Here is a 27,581-nt window from a genome sequence, read left to right as displayed (position 1 = left end):
GCAGCTCTGCTTTAAATAAGACATACATTGCAGGTAGGGCTGTAAAACAATTAAAAAAAATAATCACAATTAATCGTGAGATTAAAAAAAATCACGATTAATTGCAGTTTTAATCGCACTGTTAAACAATAATAGAATACCATTTATCTAAATATTTTTTGATGTTTTCTACATTTTCAAATATATTGATTTAAATTACAACACAGAATACAGCATGTACAGTGCTTATCTTATATTATGTTTGATTACAAATATTTGCACTGTAAAAAAGATAAAACAAAAGAAATAGTATTTTTCGACTCACCTCATATAAGTACTGTAGTGCGATCTCTATCATGAAAGTGCAACTTACAAATGTGGAAATTTTTTTGTTACATAACTGCACTCAAAAACAAAATAATATAAAACTTTAGCACCTACAAGTCAATTCAGTCCTACTTTTTGTTCAGCCAATTGCTAAGACAAACAAGTTTGTTTACATTTACGGGAGATAATGTTGCTTGCTTCTTATTTACAATGTCACCTGAAAGTGAGAACAGGCATTCACATTGCACTGTTGTAGCGGACGTTGCACGGCATTTATGTGCCAGATATGCTAAATATTTGTATGCCCCTTCATGCTTTGGCCATTATTCCAGAGGACATGCTTCCATGCTGATTACGGGTTCTGCTTGATAACGATCTAAAACAGTGCAGACTGATGCACGTTCATTTTCATCATCTGAGTCAGATGTCACCAACAGAAGGTTGATTTTCTTTTTTGGTGGTTTGGGTTCTGTAATTTCTGCATCAGAGTGTTGCTCTTTTAAGACTTCTGATAGCATGTTCCACACCTTGTCCCTCTCAGATTTTGGAAGGCACTTCAGATTCTTAAAAGTTGGGTCGAGTGTTGCAGCTATTTTTAGAAATCTCACATTGATTCCTTCTTTGCATTTTGTCAGATCTGCAGCGAAAGTGTTCTTAAATTGAACAACTAGGTCATCATCTGAGACTGCCATAACATGAAATATATGACAGAATGCGGGTAAAACCACAGAGCAGGAGACATACAATTCTCCTCCAAGGAGTTCAGTCACAAATTTAATTAATGCATTATTTTTTTAACGAGTGTCATCAGCACGGAAGCATGTCCTCTGGAATGGTGGCTGAAGCATGAAGGGTCATATGAATGTTTAGCATATCTGGCAACGCTCCCAGCCACTGCGGGGGACAGGGGGATCCCCGCAGCTCCCTGGCCACCATGGTGGGGTAGGGGGTTCCCCGTAGTCCCTGGCCGCCACAGGGAGGGCAGGGGGACCCTGGCATCTCCTCACTGCGGTGATGGCAGGGGGACCCTGGCAGCTCCCCGCCGTGGCAACAGGGCAGGGTGATGCCCGCAGCTCCCCACTGCTGTGGTGGGGCTTGGGGAGCCCCGCAGCTTCCTGGCCACCATGGCAGGGCAGGGGGACCCCCCACAGCTCCTCACAGGGTATGTCTACACCCAGCCGCTAGTTCGGCGGCTGGCAATCGAAGTTCTGGGTTCGACTTATCGCGTCTTGTCTGGACGCGATAAGTCGAACCAGGAAGTGCTCGCCGTCGACTGCGGTACTCCAGCTAGACGAGAGGAGTACCGCGGAGTCGACGGGGGAGCCTGCCTGCCGCGTGTGGACCGAGGTAAGTTCGAACTAAGGTACTTCGAACTTCAGCTACGTTATTCACGTAGCTGAAGTTGCGTACCTTAGTTCGATTTGGGGGTTTAGTGTAGACCAAGCCACAGCAATGGCAGCAGGGGGACCCCTGCAGATTCCCTCCACCACGGGAGGCCAAGGGGACTCGCGCAACTCCCCTCCACCACAGGGGCAGCAGGGGGACCCCCGCAGCTCCCCTCCACCATGGATGGGGGCAGAGGGACACTGGAGCTCTGAGCCCCCATGGGTGGTGAGGGCCAGAGAGCTCCCAGCCACCGGCAGCTGCTGCAGTCCCTTCCCATTTTATCATGGATATTTTTAGTAAAAGTCAGCGACAGGTCACAGGCTTCCGTTAATTTTTCTTTTTTGCCTGTGACCTGTCTGTGACTTTTACTAAAAATATCCATGACAAAATCTTAGCCTTACTCATGATTTCATTGCAAGTGTTGCAATATTTGGTGGGGTTTTTTTTTAAATGCCCTAGCTTCTGGAGACAAGTGATTACGTGAGAATTTCAGCTTTCATTTAAAATAAATAAATACATAAATTCCCAACACCATATGGGTGCAGAGAAAAGTTTTAAAACATGACCTGAGTACACCTTAAAAGTGCACAGACCAGAAGACATTGAAAAAGAACCCAAAATTTGTTATTTAAAAAAACCCTCATGATTTTTAAGACAATTTTCATGATTTTGGGGATCTGACTATTTTTGCAATGCTTAGGTTTGGCAGTACTGCAATAGGAAGCCAAACTGCCATTTATTTAGGTCCAGATTTCATCCCCCTTACTCTGTAAGTAATCGCATTGGAATCAGTGAAATTAATCATGGAGCAAGAAGCGATTCAACATGAGTAAGAGTGGCAGCATTTGGCCTTTAGTATCTCCTTCAGAAGCCTGCCTTTCTAGTTTATTATATATTCACTCACTACCTCCTATACCTGATAGAAATTATCCCACTTTGTTATGTGTTTAACTAGTTCAAGCAAAGCTTGGATTTCACAATGTTTCATGAAATTTTATCAAAAGTTTTCTGAAAAAAACCATGAGCACTCCTTGCTTCCCCTTCATGCCATTTGTGCTGCTCTGGCTGAGGAGTCCCTTGTGTAGGGGAATTCCCAGGTAGTGTAAAGATGGTGTGGCTGACTCTTTGTCACCTGCTCCCGGCCCTCTCAAGTGTGGGAGGCATGCCAGGGATAAATGGGGTGGGTGTAATTGCTCTTACGAGGCCCATTACAAACTTATGCAACATAAAGCAGCACTGAGGCTGCCATTTAATTCACCAAAAGCAGCAGCTGACTCTAATACGGTCCGCCCCCCCACTTGATGATTACCTGTCCTGTTCATTCCCTCTGAAGCACCTAGTATTGGCCACTGTCGGAAGACAGGATACTGGGCTAGGTGGACCATTGGTCTGACCCAGTATGGCTGTTCTTATGCCTTGCATCTCGCTGGGTTTGCTGTGAGTCCTGCATCTCCAGCAAGGAGTGACATATTGTGTGCAGTTGTTCCAGTTCTGGCTATCAAGAACTGTCATAAAGATAGGCCATTGCTTACTCCCTGTGTGGCCAAAGCACTCAGTCCATCAATCGTTGGAACACAGCTGCTGCCCTGTGGAAGCCAAAGGGCATGGTGCAAAACTGGTAAAGCTTTTCCCATGACTCAGGCATCAAAGGGATCTGCCAGTACCATTTTGTAAAATCCATAGTAGTGATATATCTGGCTGCTTCTAGGCATTCCAACAGTTCATCTACCTTGGGCATTGGGTATGCATTAAATTTGGATAGAATGATAACCGTGTTGTGTCCTCTGTTTTCGGTACCAGCACAATAGGATGCCTCCTCTCACAGTGAGATTCTTCTCCTCCCAGAGATCAAGCATTGCTTGTAACTCCTTCCAGATGATTTCCCATATTATCCAAGGACGCAGCCGAGGGGTGTCCTGGACTCGTTGCTCTGCTCCTGTAGCTATTTGGTGGTAGATCAGGTGAGTTTGTCCCAGTAGAGCCGAAAATACCGAGGGGAAAGACTTGACCAGGTGCTGTGTCTGGGTTTTTGTTCCGGTTGGAGATCTTCCTCCACCTGTGTGACCTCAAAACTCTGGATCCACGGGTGCCTGGGGACCTAGTTCAGGGTCAGGTTAATATGGTACAGTTGTGTCTCTTTTCTCTTTCCTGGCTGTCAGGTCTGATAGTCCACTGGACCCACTTGTTTTACTGCCTTAAATGGTCCTTACCCTCTGACCAGGAATGTAGACTCCAGACTCTGTAGTAGTAACAGCACTCGGTCACAATGCCTAAACACACGCAGATGGGTGGCTTGCTTGTACACCTTGGGTTTGCTGGGTCTTTCACAGGCTCTCTTTTGCAGGCCATTGTTTTACCAACTGAGGTAAAACAATGTGACTTCACTGTTGACCACTGCCATCTGGTGGTAGGCCTGGCTCAGTGTCTGATCATTGCTTTGTACTCATATGAAATCAGTATTTCCTGTTAGCTGATCCACCTCCTGTGGGAGTGTTGTCTTGGTGTCTTTCAGGGTGAGGGCAGGAGAAGGATCTTCTGGCTGGTTGAAATTCTCTTCTCTTGGGTCCTCTGCTTTGCCTATCACAACCATTCCTACTGCACCCCAAAGCCCTTTTAGTCCACAGAGCCAGTGTGGTCCCTTTGGATGGATGGTCACCATATTATTTTAGGACCTCCCTGAAGTATTCCCAGTCTCACTCCAGGATTATAGGTTAGGCCACAGTTGCAGCTAATCCTACAAGGAGGGCTCCCATAGGTATCCCCACAGACAACTGTACTTGTGTAGTGGGATAGAATCATACTTCACCATATATACGTTGAAGAATGATTTCTCTGGGTACCACTGACAAATGTGGAAAGCATTCCAAGGGACAGATTCTTCATTCTTCAGAATTTCACTGAAATCTGCTTTGTAGGCAGGTTAATTAACTTTATGTTTTAAGCCTTTCAGTCACATATGAGTTTGCAACTTCTGTTTCTCTTCCGCTTGACTCCGCCAGCGCAGTCTTTAAAAATAAATTAACCAACCCAGAAAAAGGACCTGGAATCTCAGCAACCTCCAGAATGCTGAATCACCCAGTTGCAATTCACTTAAATCTACTGAATGAGGGCATAGCATTTCTCACAGTATTGTAAAAGGGAGAGGAAGAAGACACCAAATGGTTTTACACTTGCATAATCAGGGGAAGAAATCTGGTAATATTAAAGGAACAGCTTAAAATTAAAGGGCTAGGCTCAATCTGTTGTGCTGTAATAATATTGAAGAGCTATGGAAATATACCAGGGATTAATACGGCCCAGCTAAATTAGTTTTTTATTATAAAATTAGGGTAAATTGAAGGTTTGGAGCGATTTTTGCAGAAAAGAACTCAGTGGAGTAGTAAGTGAAAATGCAGGGGCTGCTAGTCCATAAATCTTTGAGGCAAAACCTTGTAAATGGGCCATGAACCTGAAGGTTGGATCATATGTACTAAAATCTTGAAATCTATTGCAAAAATAGATGCATTGCATCCAGAAAGTATCACAAAGTGCAGTAGAAAAGCCTGGATAGAACGTACATGTTATATTATTATGATTTGTATGGTAGCATCTGTGAGCCCCAATCTAGGATCAGAGCCCCAGTGCTAGGCACTTTACAGATAAATATCAAAAAAGACAGTTCCAGCTCCAGAGAGCTCACAACCTACATGCACTGAGCCTGATGGGGAATATCTGTGTGCCAAACATGCCATAGGACTCGCAGTTCTGCTGAGAATGCCATAACATCAGGGCTGGCTCTAGGCACCAGCAAACCAAGCACATGCTTGGGGTGGCACATTTTCAAGGGCGGCATTCTGGCCATTTTTTTTTTTTTTTTTTTTTTTTTGCTTCTGGCGGCAAAAGCGTAGAGCTGGCCCTGGCAGCAGCAGCGCGTCGTGTGCGGGGGGCGCCCTGGGGCCACTGCGGTTTGTGCCGCGGGGGAATAGCGCTGCACCTTGTGGCTGGGCCGGGCAGGCTCCAAATGGGGGACACTCGGGTTGGGGGCTGCCCCGCGGGGCACACGGAGCCACCTGCAGGTGCTGCAGGGCGGCTGCCCCCCAGCGGCGCAGCCGGGGCTGGGTGAAGCGGCCCAAGCCACCCAGGGGCTGCGGCAGGGCGGCCAGAAGCAGCAGCGGGGCCATAGAGGGCGGAGCGCTACCGTGCGGGTCGGGTCCCATGTCCCGCTCTCCGGGGCTCCACTCCCTCTGGGCTACTCTGCCCGGGCTCCTCAGCCCCCTGCCGGGGCGGTTCCCTGGCTCTGCCCTCCTGGGTCCCGGCCAGTCCTGAAGGCGAGAGCCCTGGCTGGAGGGACCCTGGGCTGAGGCGTGGCCCAGGAGCCCCGCTGCTTACCCCGACCCTGCCAGCGCCGGACTGGCTGGAGGCGAGGGGGGAGCAGGTGGAGTCAGCACTGGTGGTGGGGAGCCCAGGGCTGGGGCAGCAGGGGGTGCGGGTGGGGGAGGGGAAGAGAGAGCCCAGCGCTGGGGCGGCAGGGGGTGCGGGTGGGGGGAGAGGAGAGAACCCAGGGCTGGGGCGGCAGGGAGTCGGGGGGGTGAGGTCACAGGGCTGGGGTGGGGGGCAGGCAAAAATTTTTTTGCTTGGGGCGGCAAAAAACCTAGAGCCGGTCATGCATAACATGCCTATAAACAAGGATAGAGTTGGAGAAATTCTCCTCAAAGTTATACACAAGGAAGCCGTTGGAGGTGGCTGATCCTCTATTGCACTGTGCTTTTAGCAATGCTTTTGACAAACAGCCTGGTGAGGGTTTGTTTGTTTGTAATAAACCTGGGTTGCATAGTTTCAGTTGTCACTGTGGACTTTTCATACAGCTTCCACTGTAAATCTATCTCTAGATTCTGGTGACTTTGGTCTTTACTCTGTCTTCGCTCAGTGGAACGATAGCCTTATTATGTGCAGCTTTGTGTATAGAACTCTCCTTATATTATTTTGGGTGGTTAATTGTGCTATCATGTTGCTGAGTCTTGAGGGCATCTTCGAATGGTTATGTCTGTCTACACTGCACAGACACTGTGGGGGAGCTGCACGCAGGAGTAAGGACTCACAAGTGGTGGGTATCCCAACAGAGGCCCTGATCCAAAAGCCCATTCACTTCAATAGGTTGTGGACTGTGCCCAGAATGCATAGTTAACTGTAATCAATTGCTTCTTACATGTTGTTGCTCTTTTTCTCTGCCTAGTAAAAAGATCCCTGTGCCAGCCATACAATCTATTAATTAGAGCGGTCTGCACAGACATCTAGTGGTGAAAGTGGGTAATTAACTAGCTTTTTAGTATTTGATGGAGAGAAAACATTGGCCACAGTGTGCCTCTGAGATCTGTATGTGGAAGGGGCCCTTGTGGAAGCAACCCCCTCTTCCCTGGGGAGGGCACTGCGAGGATCCAGCGAAACGTGTTGGGAGGGAGCAAGCAGTGGCTGGGACAAGGAAGGAGAAGGCGTAGGCTGTATTTACAGTTCCCCTCCATGGTGGGGATTCCCCTGACAGATGCAGAAGCCCTGTGTGGGTTCCAGAGATCCACAGTCCACTGACACAGGCTTTCTGTATGGATGGCTCTAAGCTCCTGCTGATCCCCTGGGATCCATATAGATCCCAGGTTTCATGGAGTTTGGATGCTATCCTCTTGCCTACTTCCAGGGAAAGGCAAACACTGCACCCCATAGAGTAACTGGGGAGAAAACTCATTTGGCCGTCTTCTGCAGGCTTGCCTGTGGAAGGGACTGTTCAGTCCCACTAGTATTTGGGACATTCCAGTTCAGGGTTGGGTTTTTTGTCCCATACTTTTATTTAAATAGGCAGCTACTATAATATTTCCTTTCCTTTCTGCCATAACAGTTAAAATATTTAGCATTCTGTTCTGTTTAATATGCCATTCAGGATTTCCACCTGAATTCCCTTTAGTGATTTTCCAGCCTATTGCTTCCCAAGCAGAAATACTATTTGCTTTTCTCAACTAAAAGTGTTTTTATGAAAACACTTGGGGATTTTGTTTATTTCTTTGGGTTTGGGGTTCTTGTGATGGTTATGAACAAAGCAAGCAGCCTAACTCAGGTGAGTATTCTCACTGAAGTGAACTGTTCACAGTCCATGGGAACAAGGATGACAAAAATTTGCAGTATTGGGCCCATTATTTCTAGAACTCCATGAGGCAGAAACCTCAACTGATGTAGACCAGTATAGCTCCATTGGCTTCATGGAGATACGCCGATTTAGACCAGCTGAGGTTCTGAGCTTATATTCACTGGCTGAAATCCTGGTCCTATTGAAGTAAATGACAAAACTCCCATTAACTTAACTTCAATGGGACCAAGATTTCACCCACTGTTTAGTCAGGTGTTGGTATTTTGTACCTTGTTAATATGTTTTGTACACCAGTTCTATCCATCCACCTGCACTTCTGATCCCTTTGGATCCAACTACATTACAAAAAGAGCCATGCTTGGGAACCCTTTTTAAAATGGTTTCAGATATAAACATGGTGTACTTCTCAGGGATGTTCAGAGGCTTAACTTTTGTAAACTACTTTGAGATCTTCAGATGGAAGGCATTTTGGAAGTGCAAATTAATAATACTTTATATATGCCAAATATTAGGATTAACTTTATATAATGAGGACTTGTTAAGAAATGGTCGAGTTTCAGCTGTGAATGGCCTTCCTTAAGTATGTCTTGAGAAAGGCCAATTCAGTTGAAAAATAACTAATGGATGCAGGGATGAAAGTAGTTTAAAGGACTTACAGATACGCCGGAGTCCTGAGCGGGGCGTGGCCTCAACGGGAAGAGGCGGGGCCTTTCAAGATTTAGAGGCCCTGGGGCTCAAGCTGTGGCTGGGAGCCCCAGGGCCTTTAAATCACCCAGGAGCAATCAGCTGCAGAGGCGCCTGGGAGCCCCGGGGCTCAGGGGTGAATTAAAGGGCCCGGGGCTCCGGGTCCTTTAAATCACTGCAGGAGCCTTGCTGCCGCTATCCCGGGGTGGCAGGGCTTGGCTAGGGCTGGGGTAGCGGCGGCAAGACTCCGGCGGTGATTTAAAGGGCCCGGGGCTCTGGCCACTGTGGGGAGCCCCGGGCCCTTTAAATCCCCGCCGGAGCCCAGCTCCCGGGGCTCCGGCAGCCGGGCTCGGGCACTGTGGGTTGCCCCGGGCCCTTTAAATCTCCTCCAGAGCCCTGCTGCCACTGGGGTAGCAGCGGCAGGGCTCCGGCAGTGATTTAAAGGGCCCGGGGCTCTGGCCGCTGCGGGAAGCCCCAGGCCCTTTAAATCCCCGCCGGAGCTCTGGCAGTTGGGCTCGGGCAACGCTTTTAAGGGCCCAGGGCTCCCTGCAGGTGCCAGAGCTCCAGCTTTAAATCCATGCCCGGGGCTTCCCGCAGCGGCAGGAGCCCTGGACCCTTTAAATCACCACCTGAGAAGCTGGTCTGATCCGGCATGGCAGACCAGCTCTTGCTGGTACACTGTACAGGACTGGACCGGACCGGACCGGCTTACTTTCACCTCTGACTGGATCCTAACCAGTGGTGCAAGTAAGCCGGTACGGTCAGGCACACCATACCATTAAGACATTTATTGCTGGTATGCTGTACCAGAAAGACATATTTCAAGAATGAATTGTAGAGCCCTGCGCGGATACAAATTTATACCTGTGGATGCAGATATCCATGGATAAAAATTGGTATCCGCTGAACCGCAGGGCTCTCCTGGGAACCGCAATGGCAAAAGGAGCAGAACATGGGGCTGCCACTCCCAGGAGGCATCTCCCCATGCTGGCAGCTCCACCGGCGCAGCTGTACCACCCGCAAACCCGCCCTCAGCCCTATCCTCTGGCGGGGCTGTACAGACCCCAGACAGGAGACTCAGCCGTGTGGAAGGGCTGGGGAAGGCTACAGCCTGCCAGAGGAGCTGCTAGCATGGGCCGCTGGCTCCTGGGAGCGGTGGCCCCACATTCTGCTCCTTTCACTGCTGTGGTTCCCAGGAGAACCCTGAGGTTCAGCGGATACCGATTTCTATCCGCTGATATCCACATCCGTGGGTATAAATTTGTATCCGTGCAGGGCTCTAGTTACAGAACATTTTTTGTGAGGGCGGGTGGAGTCAGGGGTCGGTACCGTACTGGTAAGAGTTAAAATCTACTTGCACCACTGATCCTAACCAGCCACTTGGATTGGAAGTATCTAGCTGCCAAAAGGGGGCTGAAATAATTTTCTGTTTGTGTCCATATTTGAAGCATGATAAGATTCCCACTCGAGTTCCTCAAGAAAGAACTGAACGCAGTATGACTCACCTGGGCAATATCAGCTGTATATCCTAGGAAATGTTCCAACTCACCTCTCCTATTACATCGATTAGCAGCTTTAGGGCCCGAGGATCATGGACAAGTGAATCCGTGTAAAATGAACCGAGGTATTTCTTTGGATCAACTTTATTATCCACTGCACACAAATCAGGGCGCACATTGAATCCATGGGAAATACGCCCTAGTGTATATGGGAATGCGCCACCTACAAAGAGGTAATTGTATTGAAAGTGGAAATTATTTCTTTGCTTTACAAAACCTGAAAAAACAGGAAGGAAAAAAGCTAATTTGTCAACACAGAGAGAGGTTATTGTGCAGCTATATAGAAATTAGTATCATATAATACTCAAGAGTGAGCAAGAGATCTTAATCACAAACAACCCCAGGCACAAAATGTAATAAAATGGTGCAAATAAGCATCGTTCCATTAACATCAATAGAGAAACTCCAATTTGCTCCAGCAGAAGATTTGGCTCCAACGTTATAAGAATTGAGCCACATCAATGGCTAAAGATTGGCATATAGTGTTTTTGACCAGGGATTGAGACTGGGGGGCGGGGAAGTACACTCATTGGACCAACAGTGGCTAGGGGTTGTAGATGATTTTGTCAGTTTATTTTGGGTAGCGAGAGTGTTCACTGCACTGCTCATGATCTCCCCTTCACAGCCGGCTCACAGTAGCTGTACAGTCTTAAGACCATGTTTACAGCGGCACTGGAAGCAGCACACAAAAGTTTTTGCTAGATGCGTGGTGAAATCCTGGTCCCATTGACTTTAATGGGGCCAGGAATTCATCCATTGTTTTTCTGGCTGATATAGACACGCCTTTGGAAGACCCTGTCAGCCCTGTCAGCTACATGTTGTGAGATAGGTTGTGTGGGAGGATGGAGGCAATTTTAAATGATGGCACAGTGATAAGTGAAAGCACTACAAGATTTGATGGGCAGAATTACTGGGCTTTCATTGGTAAGAACCGTGTTGGTCAATGCAAGTAAATTCTTCAGGCACTGAGGGAAGAAATAGACATATCTGATTATTACATAGATAAAATACATGCCGAACAGTTGTACATCTTCTCTCCACTTCAGTTTGTTTGATATTTGATTTAACTTTACAGTTTCCTAGACCCTGCTAGGCTGGATCTCTAGTCCTTATGATTTTAAGGAAAACCTTTGAAATATGAACCCAATGTAAACTGAAGCAGTGATGTCTGTCTCAGCTGGTAGACCACCTGAAACTATTGGTCCTCGGAAAGTTCCCCTATCCGTATCAATGAGTGTTAACACTGAAGCTTGAACAATAATAATTTAAATATCAATATTGTTATCAATTTCACTACAGAGCAAAACATTCAAGGAAAAAAAGGAATATCAGATTCTGAAGATCTGCAAATCCTACTTGCATGGCACCTTGTTTTGATGTCTCACTTTTGCATCTCAAGAGGACTGAGTCTGGTGTGTGGGTGGAATTTGTGAGAATACCCACACCCCAAAATAATATACTCATTGACAACCATTATTCAAGTGACATGTGCCAGCTCTTGCCATGAGACGAAAGTGTCTCTGTTCCCTTCTCCTCACATCTCCTCCCCAGCTGTCCGTTCTTTCTCTTCAGGAACATAATTTCAAAAGAAAATTGCTTCCCATTGGATGTCAAAACAGAAAAATGGCCAGGTCAACAATACACCAGAAAACAGATGCGCATCTTTAGAGCTCACCAGATTTCATATGACAATATGAGCCATACTGCGAAGTTATCCTAGTCATAGATTTTATACCACACAGCAGGCAATTCAATGTAAAGAGTATAAAGTTAGCCATGAAGGCTTCATTATTTATATCAGATATGGCTGCATGTCTTTTTTTCAGACACAATCCTGAGAGCAAAAATCATAGCTCTAATTAGAAGAGCTTTCTATCTTTTTTCCATTTTTAACCTTATTTAAAAAAAAACTTGATATAAAATGACACTTAAAACAAACAAGTGGAAGTAACTGCAACATTGACATTTCTGCCTTTGTCACTGGAGCACAATAATATTTGAGAGCTTAGAATAGCACTGTGGGCAAAGTTTTTGTAATCGCTACAAACAGCAATCTGTCGCCTGCATTTTAGTTTGCTTCCTTTATTGGTACTGTATAAGCTTTTCTGTGTTTCCCTCTGCTCCTATTGTGTGCCTTTTCTTTCGTCTCTCTTACAAGAGCAGCTCCTTCCTGAGTATCTCTGAGTTGGTGCAGGCTTCTGATTTTGTTTCCAATTTACTCTCAGCTCAGATTTGAAAAGGAAGAAAAAAAGAAAGTAAAAAAAGAGGGAAACGAGAAAGAAAGAAATTCTGAATAAACAACTCACCTTCAGCTCTTCTGATGTTCTCTTTGCCAAACAAGTTGCCAGACAATGCTGAAGAAGCTACACCCTTTCTTTTTCCCCACACCATCCATAAGCATTTTGCCCTTATTAGCTCATCATAAATGCATAATTAAGATGGGCTACTAAAAAGTCTTGCCTAGAGTAAGTAATTTGTGGTGACTTTTAATTACCCCTTTTGGTTAAATCTGCTGTGTGGTCAAACTGAGTCCCAGTGACATATCAAAACATCAAGGACTGGATTCTGCAACCTTTTGTATTCAAAACTGTCCTTGACTTATCTGGCTTGGGTTTTGAGTGAACATTTCTTGTCAAAAGACTAGTCTCTTAAGGGTGCCAATGAGAAGCTTATTTTCAGAAAGCAGAAGCTACCGAGAAGCATTACGCAAAGGCTGCATGATCCATTTTTCATTGCTTGTGATAAATTTTGTGTTATCCAATCTGCATATTTCAAAAGCAACCCACAGACCATGGCCTCACTCCAAATCTTTCCTCATACAAAACTCCCACTGACTTCCAAAAGGGTCAGTAGGTCATACTGGTGAATTCAAACCCAGATATCAATACTGATCAACATAGGGTATCTCTAGAGAAAAGTGGATACTTTGGTCTCTAGGGTTTTTCAATCCTTGGCTTCTTTGCTCAGACTATCAACAAAGATGCCAATTACTGACAGCTGTAGTGGTATTTTGTAATGTGGACTCAAGTCCACTGGAAACTGGAGATGACAAAACCCAGTTATTTTGGAACATTTGAACTAAACTGATTTATTAGGAATGACAAGGCCTGGTTCCTTTTAACAATCACCTTTAAAATGGCTTATTCCTTTTTAAATCATCCCCTTTGAGATAGGCCTAAGTCTTTATTTTAACTTTATATTTTTACTGAGTGTTGTTTTTCAAATAATATAAAATTAAATGCTTGAATTTGCTCTGATAACAGACAAAATCAAACAGCAGAACCATTCAATAATCCCCAGCAAGAACAGTGGCTTCTGAGGCAAACTACTGTACCTACCTCCATGGGCAAAGCAAACTTTCAGTTTAGGAAAAGTTTCAAAAATTCCTCCCATAATCATGGAGCAAATGGCAATGGTTGTTTCCCCTGGCATGCCTAACAACAAGAAAAAGTTTCATAACATAAGACATCACACTGCAGCTTGATGTTTTCCCCAATATCCTCTATACTTAATGCCAAAGTTAACAGTTACAGTGCAAATGACAAACTGCATAGCTTTATTTCTTATTAGAGAAGCACTCAACGCTATTAGTCAGTTAAGGTTCTTAAACTGTGGTCAGAAAACAGGACTAGGAACAAAGAATTCCTGAGCTGTAATCTCAGCTCTGACACTGACTCTCTCTACCTTTGGGACAGAATTTTCAAACTTGGGTGCCTAGAGATAAGCACCTAAAGCCAAATTTAGGAGCCTAAACCAGTCAATGGATGTTGAGGGTGCTCAGCACCTCTAAAACATCAGGTCACTGATGTGCCTAACTTTAGACTTTGAAAATTTGGGTATTAACCTCTGCCTTAGTTTTCCTGTGATGGGGGAAAATAACACTCAGAAGGGAGTTGCCAGGATTAATTAATGTTTGTGCAGTGCTCTGAAGATGTAAAGCTCTACATAAATACCATGAGAATGTGTTTTTAGGTTACTGCATCTCATTAAGTAAGTAAATATAACAATGTTCAGTTCTTTTTAACACCATGTCAAATAGACCTGCGCTGAGTAAGGTTATATGATATGGTGTTAAAAATAGTGTGAGCAGCTGGTAGCCCATCTATACTAGAGCTCACATTGGATCTGAACCAGGGTCAACAAAAGGCTCTAGTATAGACATGGCAAATGCAGTGCAACCCAGTGGTGATGTGAACACTTGTGCACCTTTGCTAGAAATTTCATGTGTGGAGGTCAGGTGTTTCACAAGTGCAGTGGTGGCTGCAACACCAAAATGTTCTAGTGGAGATAGGGCTAAAGTGCCTGATTCTGTTCTCAGTCACAGTGGTGTGTAACTCCAGTGAAGTCTATTGAGTTACACAGTGCTAAACCAGAGAAAGTAAGAATAGAATCAGGCATAAAATTTTCCAGGGACTGTCACAATTTTACCCACTGTTACTCTGTGCTGGACTGCAACTCTAATTTAACTGACAGATGTGGAAAACACAGAAACGAAACAATTCCCTGTTGCCTATACCTCTAAAGAGCCTCAAGCACATGTTGTTTCAGCTATGGTTGAAATGAACTTAAATTCAAAATATTCCCTTCCTGGTCTCTGTTTCAGAGGATCATTTGCTAATTCCACTTGTCTTTCTTCTAATCATGCTCCCTTTGGGAGCCTTCTTGTTACAGAGGCAGAAGATGTGTTCCTGGAGATCTGCTCTCTAGGAGGCAAGAGAACATTAGAGGCTGCTGCAAGCCCCTTAAATTCTAATGATACAGATATTATAGATATATAAAGTTTAGCCAGTGAAGTTTACAGTGTTGACCTAATGGCAGTGTCTGATTTTAAAAATGATTGACAGAAAAATAATGTAGTCTTTCTCATGCAATTATACATTTGGCATAAGGTGTTGCAGCTAATGCCAGGTAATGAATGAAGATTAAGCATTGTAACTATATACTCACCCACAAGCCAGGGAAGCCAGTACTTGGACATCCTTCCATTTGTCTGCATGTCCCAGGGATGCACAAACAGACAACAGTTTAATAATTCAGCTGCCTTTGGTGAAAAGGAAAAAAATATTATCTGGACGTAACGGCAGCAAAATGAACTCCAAAATGTATGTATGCTCCGAGCAATACTGTTAAAAAAGCCTTTTTTTGCTTTGGCTGTAAATAATTCATAGAAAGGATTACAAGATTTAGCAAAAAATGGAGGTCCAAGTTGTAGCCCCTATACCAAGTCTGAGTAAATGGGCTTGGCACATACAGAATCCACCCTCAAAGCTGTGGCATGGCCCTACTACAACTAAAGGGCACCAAGGGCTCCCTGGTTGCTATGCTCCTTTTCCCATTCCCAGTCCCTGTGTGTGTGTGAAATGCATGAGCCAGTGGATCCATATAGTCAGCATCCCCTCAAAGCCCACCATAGCAGCAGCATGAGGCTTGTCTTTGCTAGAGAACTACACTGAATTAGAGCATAATCTCAAGTTAACGAACACTGACCAGCTGACGTGGTGTTGAACATGACTGCCTGCATCTACACTGCCTGCAAAGTTGTGCTCAACATCATGTTAGTTGAGCTCTAGGTCATGTTCTGACTCGGTGTAATTTTTCTAGTTAAGACAAGCCCCTGGAAAGACATCCTGCACCCATGAGGATTGTGGTTTTTACCCCTTCAGCCCTGATCCTTACTCCAGTCCTTACTCAGATTCAAAATTTTCCTTGAGGGCTGCAGGATTGGGCCCTTATAACAACATTTTGTCATTTAAGTAAAAGCGTTCTTCAGATTTAATTGTTTGGTACAAAAGTGCTTATCACATTATTTGTATCTGTGTCTTACTGCAAAGTTAAACTAAGTGCAAACTAACATTCTGCCTGATTGTATTTAACACATGGGGTGACTTCTCAGAGCATTGGATAGAGGTGCCTATAGAACAGAAGTCTGCTGTGTTTGGGAACACTTGTTACCTGTCCCACTGCATGGATTCACGTTTAGAATTGTTTCTATCCAATCTGGAGGGCTACAAATCAAGCTCCATTCTTCCCACTAATCCGTCTCCACTGGGACTACATTTAACATTCCAAGACTTTGTGCAGGAATAATGAACTTATCCCATTAGAAAGCTGGGAATTCCCTCTTTTCCAGTAGGATACAATTCTTATCTTTAGCCTAAGTAGCTTACAAGATGAGAGACCTTTACATTGCAGCATTACTGTGTCAGAAAATTTGGATAATTTTTAGAGATTTAAAAAATTTACAGTTGGACCCATGTGTTAAGAGAGTCTGACGTTACATGTGGATTGATACACAAATAGTACCAAGATTTTTTTAAAGGCTGTATATTTCTGAAATATTTATTTTCTGTTAAATATGGAGCACAGCAAGTTACATGATAGCATGGTGTGGTTTAAAGCTTTTATTGGCAAGGATGACCTGAATAGCTTGCCATCAAGACAAACTCTTGCCAATGAATATATGTGCACGCTGTGCTGTTCATTTATTAGGAATGTGATAAAATAATATTAATGTATTAATTACATAATTTAACACACATGTAAATGAAACAGTAGGTTAGACATAGTTGTGGTGAGTAGTGCCCATAAATTAGTCTTTATTTTGTTATAAGTTGGTCTTAACTTCCCTCCCCTTTCTTTTTAGTATTTGAATAGCTCCTCTATACAATATAGAGTTAAAGAGAATTTCTTTATAAGCAAACAAACAAACAAATCCAAACAGTACACAAACCTCGAACACTGGGATTTCAACTGTTGGTAATTTCAGAAAAGAAAACAGAGGAATTGTACAGGTTATGGGTCCTGATTGAGTGAACTAGGTACATGCTTAATTTTAAACACGAGTAGTCAGGTCTACTCACGTGCTTAATAGGGATTTTAATAATTCTATTTTATCACATGTATGTCTGGACCTATGTTTCTTGTAAGGGAGATATAATCACAGAGTTGAACAATTAGTGGTTAACTAGTCTTACAAGTAAATAAAGCTAAAATTTGTGGATAAATGCAAACTCATGATTTGTGAATAGTTAACTGTTGCCATAAGGATCAGGATTATATTCGTAAACAAAAATGTGTAGCTCAGTAAGTGACTTGATGAACTGATACAGCTCAAGGTCAAATGTAGCTTTTTTTCATCATCTTTACTTTCCAAGGGTGTTTCTGCATGTGATGCTAATTATTGTGGGAGGTAACTTCCTGTATATGTTCCAACATATTGATGGATGTAAGCATCCCCATAAAGTGGAGATTGATAACGGACTGTGTGTGACCGCAAAACCAAACAAGTCATCAAGATGCTGCACTAACAGTTCTCAAGCAAATTGAGAGTTCTGAAAAGTAACCGCCATGAATCAGTTTCAAGCTGACAGTTATAATAACCTGTGGATCAGATACAGAATGTACACTGATTAAATCTAGGAATTTAGATAAATGATGGAGCCCATCTGGACTTCACGCTGTTTTAAAAAATGTATAATCTATAAACTCAGTTTGTAATCTATAAACTCAATTTTGAATTTTTGGTGATGTTTACTCAATTCTGTGTGGCACTTAGATTCCAAGGTTACATGGCCTGATCCAAAACCCATAGAAGTCTATAACAGTCTTTTCAAATACTTCAGTTGGCCCTTGCTACCTAAGAAATATCTTAGATACATTAAAAAAATTAAATGACTGAGGCTCAGATTTTCCAAATAGCTGTTGGTTGCTAAGTGCCCAAATCTCATTGAAATTTGATGCCTAACTCCCTTTGGTCACTTTGAAACTCCCAGCCTTAAACTGTTCCCCATTTAATTCTACTTGGACACAAAAATAATCATAGGACTAACTCACACTTTACTAATTGTCACATACGCCCTCATTCACAAACCAAAAAAGTGGCAACTCTCCTAATTTTCCAGCAATAGTGGAGCGAGACCTACAGTGAGGTCTCATATGACTAAGATTTCATTATGTATTTTACAAAATATGCTCCAGAACATTTGCTGGTATCTCATGGTGAATTACCATACATAATTAAAGCTAAACCTATCAAATAGCTACTTATCAGCATGCCTTTCTCACGCATAACTTCAAAGAGCATCATTGGGAATCTGCTTGAATAAAGGCCCAATTCTGCAGTCCTTGCACACTCACAACTCCCATTGACTTCACTAATATTCTTGGGCGAGTAAAGAGTATGGGATCCAGCCATGAATGCTCAATTGGATCTATAGGCATGACCCTGTGCCCATTGAAACAAATAGTAAAAACTCCCATTGACTTTAGTGGGGCTGGATGAGACACCATATGAACAAAGTACCTGTGAAATGTACTATCCTTTCCTTTTTAACATTTATTATGTTAGTTTATTTGCAAATTAATAACATTCAATATTAGCTGTCTCCCCCAGTCATTAGAGCAAATGTATGAGTGTCTCTTGTAAATGATCATTCATTACATAAAGAAAATTAGCTAAATTAAACAGATTTTCTGGACTAAATCCTGCTCTCAGATATACTACTGTAAATTTAGATTATTTCCATTGAAATATTTGGATTTATACTAGTGTAACTGACAGCTGAATTATTCCCAATGCCTTTTGTTTAGTTAGAATTTCATATCACAACATTCTTTGGGATAAACTAGGAAATGTCTACTCACAGCATAGACAGCAAACAGTTCTGGTGCATTCAGGTCCCATTCGTTGATATGAGATCCTATCTGTACCCCAGGAAAGCCAAGCTCGTTCACACAGCGATACATTTCCTTCACAGCCAGGTCTGGTGCTTGCATAGGTAATGTGCCAAGGCCGATAAACCTCTTGGGGTACTTTTTTACTGTAGCAGCTAAGTCATTATTTAATAATTGGCACAGATCTAAAGTATCCTCAGGTTTGGCCTGGTATGATATTAAGAAGAAGAGTAAATTAAAATGTAGTTCCCAAATGTTATCACCTTGACAGATGTTGGAAGAAACCCAAAGGATTGCATGCAAATTATCACCAAGAAAAAATGTCACAGCAAACAATACAAGGAGAAGACTTAAACCAAGGCTTTTGCTTCACCACTAGTCATTCTGAATAGGTGTAAGGCCTTTAGGCCAAATTCTGCCCTGTTTGAAATCCTAGGGGAAGGATTGATGAGTTGGGTTTACTTTATCTTGCATACTCATGCATTAGTTGCTTTTCCTCCTACCCCTCAGGGGCATAAAAGGCAAGGAAGAATCTGGCCTCATTTGCTGAGGCTCTCAGGATATTTTAGAGAATCTCTTATAGCACTCACGTGCCTGTCAGAAGGCAAATAGAGACCTGGTGTAAGCAGTTGTATCTTTCAACTAAATCTCTGGGCAGAACTGAGTGGTGATGTAAATGGTGAAGTGAGTTACATCCATTTTCTTACCAGTTTATACACAAAGCATAAGTAGGTCTAAATTTGCCCCAGTTTGGCATTCAGTCAGAATGTAAAATGATTGTAACTTACATTTTGAGAGGGCAGAATGGGGCACCAGAAGAAAAGCAGCAAATAGGAGAATGTAAGATAAAATGCACTCCATAGACTAGACCTGGACCACAAACTTTGAGTCCAGATCTCAACAGGGGGAGTTTGTATCTGGGGATTTGGTTCATGCACAGCTCTGCTCAAACATTGAGAATTCTCTTGTAAATATAGAAGCCAGGAGTTTCAAGTGAATCCTTGGCAAAGCAAGTTCTCTCACCCCTGATTTCAATTCTATTTATTTACCTCTGCACAGGTTTGACCATAGAGTTGGTCTAGTGTCCAAATAATGTTATTGCTGCAGTATAAGATTGAAATAATTGGTGTGGAAGACTTCCCATGGTGAGGAATTGTAAAGGCTCTTCTGGTGGTATTATAATGGACATGTTGTTCACACTTAAAATTACCAATCTCAGTATGTACCCTTTGCGTTACATTGTTTACCAAGGGGTAAATGCCAAACAGTCCAAGTAAAAAGGGAAGTGTGTACTTGATCTGTATTTTCCGTAGGCATTCCCCTCGGTTTTTATTTAGAAATGAGTGTTAAGTAAAATTCCAGAGCCCTCCAAATTTTCTGTTGGGTGGAACTTGGATCCAAACCCAAATGTGGATTTTGCATCTGGCCTTTTTCTCTAAAATGGACCAAACCAACCCCTTAGATTTGACTACCCCAAAATTTTAAGGTCTTTGGGATCCAGATTTAAACTTTACATCTTTTTTTTTTTAACATACCATTTTATTGCTGGAGTTGGGAAGATGGAAGAATGGCATAGAGGAAGGTGGAAATGTGTGACATTGGAGCATGATGAATTTTACAGAGTAAACATGAACAAAAGATTTGTAAAATTTAAAGTTCTTAGTGCTATTTCTAATATGGCAGCCATGACATCCAGGGAGAACTATATTATACAAATTAATTGGTTCCCTATTTTTTCCTAGGGTGTGTTCAAGGAAAAAACAAAAACCAAACAAATATTTATTTCAGTATAGAATATGGGAAATGTCATCCTACACAAAGTACTAGAGGTGTACAGTTAATTTTTAATTATTTATATTTATAATTATAAATAATTTATAATTTATAATAATTTATAATTTAATTATAAAATTTATAATTTTAATTATTACAGCATACAGGGCTATGCTGTAATAATTTTTTATGTAGGACATCTGTAACTGAATTTTTATGTATTATCATTCAACATGATTACTGTGATGTACTAGATACATATAGGAAATGGGCCAAGTGAATTCCTGATGTAACTGCATTGATGTTAAATTGTTGAAGTCAATGGGTGCTACACCTGGGATGAATCTAGCCTATTGTTTGCTAGGATCAACCTTTTAGAAACCATTTTTTTGTTTGTTTGATGCATTTGAAATAAGTGTGAATCCATTCTGCAATTCTAGTTGTGCTGCTAAGTGGGAGGTGTAATTTCAGACTCAGAGCTTCCTGCACCAATAGCTTTCCCATATTGGGAGTGTGATATTTAAAAGAAAGGGACATTTTTTTTGTAAATGTATCTGTTCTATTAAAGCATATTTGTAATACTTCATCTATGCATTCCAATGTCAATAAGATGGAAATTGCCCAGATACCCTCCGGTGGGCAAATCAGATTCTTCATGATTTACATCCAAACATGATTTGACAAAGTAGACTGGACAAATGGCTCATTAGTTCTACTTTCCTACTAGATGCTTCAGAGGAAGGTAGAAATCCCTCATAAAGCACCTGGCTAATTCTGCAGTGCTGTGCGTGAAGGAAGTGCATTCTTCCTTACCCCAGTACAAAGAAGGTGGATTTCCCTGTGGCAATTTCTGAAATTTTATTTTGATGGGAAAACATCTATTTGATAGACTTACAACCCAATGAATCAGAACTTGCCTCTTTTTCCTTTATATCATACACTCCAGTCCTAGATTCATGCTCTGTAAAGGCTCTCTCCCTGCTCCCTGTTGCTCTTCCTAAATTCCTGTTGCTGTCTCACCCATTTGTATTAAATGTTCTCCAGAGTGGAGCTCTGCAGAGTCCAGCTCCTGCTGGAGCAGCTTTGCCATGTTACTCTGCTGGTCTCTCTTCCACTGCCAGAGCAGCTGTGCCATATTATTCTGGTGACTGGCTGAACTGCCTAACTCACAGGCACAGGATTTCATTGTTTTGAATTTTATAGTATCTATGACTTACAAAATTTGTTTGCAAGGACTTACCCAATAGTTGAACATTACAGGAACTGTAGAAAGGGCTTGTACAGTGACTCCTACATAGAAGAACAAAAGTCTTTAAATATGAAAATGCAGATTATGATTTTGTCCTAGGTCTGATCATGGTTTGATCTCATGCATTACAGATTAATTATAGAGATTTGTCAGTCAATCTGCAGGAAGCAGATACATTCATAGGGGACAGACTGGATACAAGCACATGGTTCTTATAGAACAGTGGCTCTCAATGTGTGGTCCACGGGCCTCTGGGGGGTCTGCAGATTTCCAGAGGGGTCCGCACCTCCGTTCAAAACTGTTTAGGGGCGACAAATGAAAAAAGGTTGAGAACCACAGCTACAGAAGACAATGGGAATTGTACATGAGGTATTCATGGGAAGAATATGACCCAAAATGGGGAAAATAATAATTAATATGATGAGTCAGTCTAGCTCACCAAGCAAAACTGGGCACATGTGCAAATGAAAATACTTTTATGAGTGAATAGTAATTATTCATAACAGGATCTAGGTACTTAGCTCAATCCATATAGATTTACACTTATAGCTTTGCCAGTCCCCAATTCAATCTCTGATGCTGGCCAAGATGGCAGCTGTCACATAAGTAGGCATTTGTATGGGATTTGAATTGCTGTGGGCCACAGATGCTTGGAATGAGCTTTCTCTGCCCAGAAGAAGCATATAACTCTCTGGTTACATACATATATGTGCCTTAATGTGGGACTATAAAAATTGGTGTTTGGTTTTTAAAAATATTTTTGTTATTTGTGGAACAGTTATAACAATTTTCTTTAGAATCACTTCAGTTCAGGGACAAAAGCCCAGAGGAGCAGTTAGGTGTGTGTGATCTATTGTTACACTAATCCAGCGGTTCTCAAACTGTGGGTCAGGGCCCCAAAGTGGGTCAAGACCCTGTTTTAATGGGGTCACCAAGGCTGGTTTAGACTTGCTGGGCCCCAGGGCTGAAGTCGAAGCCCAAGCCCCACCGCCTGTGGCTGAAGCCAAAGACCGAGGTCCAGGGCTGGCTCTAGGCACCAGCAAACCAAGCACATGCTTGGGGTGGCATATTTTCAAGGGCGGCATTCTGGCCATTTTTTTTGCTTCCGGCGGCAAAAGCGTAGAGCTGGCCCTGGCAGCAGCAGCGTGTTGTGTGCGGGGGGCGCCCTGGGGCCACTGCGGTTCGTGCCGCGGGGGAATAGCGCTGCACCTTGTGGCTGGGCCGGGCAGGCTCCAAAACGGGGGACACTTGGGCTGGGGGCTGCCCCGTGGGGCACACGGAGCCACCTGCAGGTGCTGCAGGGCGGCTGCCCCCCAGAGGCGCAGCCGGGGCTGGGCGAAGCGGCCCAAGCCGCCCAGGGGCTGCGGTGGGGCGGCCAGAAGCAGCAGCAGCAGCGGGGCCATAAAGGGCGGAGTGCTGCCGTGCGGGGCCCATGTCCCGCTCTCCGGGGCTCCGCTCCCTCTGGGGCTACCCTGCCCGGGCTCCTCAGCCCCCTGCCGGGGCGGTTCCCTGGCTCTGCCCTCCCGGGTCCCGGCCGGTCCTGAAGGTGAGAGCCCTGGCTGGAGGGACCCTGGGCTGAGGCGCTTCCTGGGAGCCCCACTGCTTACTCCGACTCTGCCAGCGCCGGACCAGCTGGAGGCGAGGGGGGAGCGGGTGGAGTCAGCACTGGTGGTGGGGAGCCCAGGGCTGGGGTGGCAAGGGGTGCGGGTGGGGGAGGAAGAGAGAGCCCAGGGCTGGGGCGGCAAGGGGTGCGGGTGGGGGGGGGAGAAGAGAGAGCCCAGTGCTGGGGCAGAAGGGGGTGCGGGTGGGGGGAGAAGAGAGAAACCAGGGCTGGGGCGGCAGGGGTTGGGGGGGGTGAGGGCCCAGGGCTGGGGTGGGGGGCAGCCAAAAATTTTTTTGCTTGAGGCGGCAAAAAACCTAGAGCCAGTCATGGATGGCGCGGCTCAGGTTACAGGCCCCTCCACCCAGGACGGCGAGGCTGGGGCTTTGGCCCCCCACCTGGGGCAGTGGGGCTGGGGTGGCTCAGACTTCGTTCCCCCTTGGGGTTGTGTTATAATTTTTATTGTCAGAAGGGGGTCGCAGTGCAATGAAGTTTGAGAACCCCTGCTTTAATCTATTGGTATTCATTTAAATACTTGTGCATGCTTATCACTCTTGACTTTCTTTCACTTTACTTAATTTTCCATAAATGTATCTTGAGTTCCATAAATGTATTTTGTCATATAAAAAAATCTTTGGTCCCACTTAAGACAGTGAGAACAATATATATTGGTTTTGCTCCCCTCTGTGGTAAACAAAGCTTATTATAACAAATGCAGAAGCTTTGCATTCATGAACAGCACCTTGAAATCAGTTAGTTTAAAAAAAATGAGTGAGAATTATTTTCATTAACTACAACTGCCTCACTATCACCCTGCGAAGTTTTGTGATTTCACAAACACTCTTTCCTAATTTTTTTCTAGTGACTTTCTCTTTCTTATTGCTGTGTTAATGATCCATGAAAACAACAGGGATCTTGCAATGTCTGGTATAAAATTAAGCATATGCAAGTGCTTGCAGGATTGAGGCCTAACTCACTACATGAGGGAAACAGTGAAACTGACTATAGGCAACCAGTGCTGTTTAATACATACTAAGCAGATAGGATAAAAATAGAGAAAACATATTTTCCCCTCTCATTTCTTTCCCATATAGTAATCTTAGATATTACTTGCAGTTACTTTACAGCAGGTAAATCATTTTCTTACTGAAATGTGAATTTTAAGTTGTCAGTGTCCCTTTGTTATGTAATAATTAACCAGTGGGAACAGAGGTTGAATCTGGATTCCTCTAGGAAGCAGCTTTGCTAGTGAATCACTCTTCAATGAGCAGCATTTTTGCTTCTCGTTTCCTCAAACATGAGCTCTTGTGTTGTAACTGAGTCCCCAACATGGTTGTTTTTTCAGTAGAGAGCACTTGTAGGGATGAGAGTCCATGCTGAGCAACTCCTGCATGGTGCTGAGTGCCCTTAGCTCCCACTGTCTTCTCAGTTGGGCCCTAAATGTTCATGCTAATTTTCAGTCTTCTGCTTCAAGCAACATTAACCTGCATGTTTTACTGTATTCCTTCTGCAGTGCTTCCGAGGAAGAATGATCCTCTTTTTGCCCTGGCCATGCCTCTTTTCTCACATAAATGAGGATGAGACCCAAGGGCTTTTTCCAGAGGTCAGAAATATTGTGGGGAGGGGAGGGAGAGTGGAAGGGGAAAGGGTGGGTAGGAACATCCCATGTAGTCAATTTTCCCCTCTACACAGACACATTATGGATTTTTGGGCATTTTGCTCCACTCTGTACTACATAGTGGGAGAACACAAAGGTCTTGATCCCTGACTCATTTACATTCTCCAACAATGTGCCAGTGAACACTTGATTAGCACATTTGGGAACACTTCCCATGTCTTAAACAGATTATTATTGTGTCTTGTTCCAATCACATTGAAATGGTTAAATCCCATTACAGCCCTCTTCTTAACAGAGCCGTATTTTACTGTCCAGCAACTTATCTTTTTCCTATTTATGCTTTCCTGCTAAAGTGTTTGAAGAGGGTGCAATCAAACAACTGTTTAATCAGCTTCCTCAGAACAGTTTATTAGAGGCTTGCAAGCTAGGTTTTCAACTGCTGGAACAGCAGTGGTTAACACGGTGAATGGGTTCGTCCTATGCACTGGTGATGGTCTTATTGGCTCATGTATTGCTGCATAGTTCCATAGCATTTGATACCACTGGTCATTTGGAATGTTGTGATATAGGCTTAGCAGGAATAGCACTTGGTATGGAAGTGATCACGTGTGCAGTTTGCCTCTCTTGCCATTCTTTCCCCAGTGTCCCCAGGGACAATTAATCTTCAGCCTTTGCCTGCTTTTTTGCATTTAATTATCCAACTTTCCTTTTTGATGTGATTCACATGAAGATCATTTCCTCTGCTTCCACTATTTGATCAGCTTGTCTTAAATATAGGGGCACAGATGTCCAAGGATTTTTAAATATTAATTGCTGCAAAAATTGAGCTATGAATTGTTGGTTCCTGACACCATCTTAAATCTGTTACCTCATTCTCCTCTTCCTTTGGTGGCTCTGATATTCAGTCATCAACTATAAATCGTTAAGAGCCTTCCTTGGTGTTCTGATTTTTAAAGGGGAACAGAATCATCTTTTTCTCTGACATGGTAAATTCAGATTTCTACCACCTTAAGATCATTTCCAGAATTCAGTCTTTTCTTTCCTTTTCTGACAGAGAGATTGCATTAATGCTTTAATTTCTAGCATTCCAGCTTGCGGAAAGGCAAACGGCAAAGCAAATATAAAAATGGACTTAGAGATTTCTGTGCTGAATATTCCCGGTCACCACACTGTGAGGGAATGAGGGAGACGACTCACCACATAAATGAGTTTTAACTTACTTTTTGAAAAAGCATTTTCCCTCTCCCCCACACTTTTCTGAAATCCTCTTGGTACATCACATACTGTGATCTTAACTCAGTTTTCACATTGGCTTTGCAGTAAGTAAATATTTTAATACACCATCTTGTATTCTGGCTGGAGCCAGGAGGTATGATCATGTGATCTAATCGCTGTTCTGGTGCACTGGGTACCAGCTGCATTTCTTAGCAATGATAAAGTTTTTATGTTGCTGCATAAAGCTTTTCACAAATAGGACCTATTAACAGAGTTAATGACATTTTACCCTGCTGGTTACCAGCTTTCTTTAACTGAGAGAAACTGTTTGCATCTTCCCTCCCAAACTGTCTCATTTTTGGTGGTTAATTTTTAGGGCCATGATCTAATGGAGTAATGGTCTCAAGTTGCAGTGGGGGAGGTTTAGGTTGGATATTAGGAAAAACCTTTTCACTAGGAGGGTGGGGAAGCACTGGAATGGGTTACCTAGGGAGGTGGTGGAATCTTCTTCCTTAGAAGTTTTTAAGGTCAGGCTTGACAAAGCCCTCACTGGGATGATTTAGTTGTGGATTGATCCTGCTTTGAGCAGGGGGTTGGACTAGATGACCTCCTGAGGTCCCTTCCAACCCTGATATTCTATACCCTCAATCTTTCTTACTCAAAATTGTCTTTGAAATCAATAGCTGCAGCTCCATGAATGAAACAAGAATAAGATATGGCCTGTAGTTATTATCCTTTGAGGAACTCACTGCTTATTAAAGGTGACCTGCAAAGCAGAAAAAAAAAAGTTGGACTCTTTTAGTTTGTTCTGTGGGGAAATAGAACAGGGGGGCCTTCTTTTTAATAGCCAAAGCTGTGAATCTGAAGGCCCCGAAATAAACCCTCCAGCAGAGATCTGTTATGCTAACTACCCTTACACAGAGCAGTACAGGCCCAGGCCTGAGCAAGACTGAACAACACAGTTCTCTGCCAAACTCGGTCAAGGGTTTTGGCCAGAGGAGTGGGGAGGAAAAACAAAGAACAATGCTAAAGGCTACAACAGAAACTGCTTTAGCAAAATAATAACCGCAAGTTTATGAAATACATTAAGAAATTGCTTTTGCAAAGAGCGGATCACTCTTGCAGTTGCAGCTATCTGCAAACTTTCCAATTCCAGCTATCTGCAAAATTAGCCATTCATAGATCTTCTTTAGGCGTCCCATGGTAACCCCCTTAACTGTAAAACCCCAGAAAATAACATGTACCTTGCCAAGAAATGTACCCAAAAACTGGTGCCAAGTACCACCCCTGGGGAAAACCACCAAGCGCCCCCGTACCCAAATAAAACACCCAATTCTCAGAAAATAATAAGGAAGGTGCCGGGAAGAGGGGACTGACCCCAACCCCAATTTCTTAATTCATGACGT

The 27,581-nt window shown here is 43.5% G+C and overlaps 1 protein-coding gene across 3 annotated transcripts in view; it reads right to left on the bottom strand.

Annotated features, from left to right (window-relative positions):
• ACMSD (aminocarboxymuconate semialdehyde decarboxylase) overlaps positions 1-27,581 on the bottom strand; it is a 49,580-nt gene that overhangs the window by 4,044 nt on the left and 17,955 nt on the right. For all 3 annotated transcript variants that reach the window (XM_024198919.1, XM_024198910.1, XM_024198928.1), the window contains exons 4-8: positions 21,734-21,783; positions 18,691-18,927; positions 14,995-15,088; positions 13,386-13,481; positions 10,038-10,210 (exon numbers count right to left, since the gene is read on the bottom strand). In XM_024198919.1, the coding sequence (XP_024054687.1) occupies positions 10,038-10,210; positions 13,386-13,481; positions 14,995-15,088; positions 18,691-18,927; positions 21,734-21,783 (650 nt within the window). The remainder of the gene's footprint in view (positions 1-10,037; positions 10,211-13,385; positions 13,482-14,994; positions 15,089-18,690; positions 18,928-21,733; positions 21,784-27,581) is intronic.

Source organism: Terrapene carolina, unplaced genomic scaffold (genome assembly GCF_002925995.2).
Source record: "Terrapene carolina triunguis isolate 2854851 unplaced genomic scaffold, T_m_triunguis-2.0 Scaffold62, whole genome shotgun sequence".
Taxonomy (NCBI): Eukaryota; Metazoa; Chordata; order Testudines; family Emydidae; genus Terrapene; species Terrapene triunguis.
The sequence above is the reverse complement of the archived record's forward strand: the minus strand, read 5'-3'. Positions and strand labels throughout refer to the sequence as shown.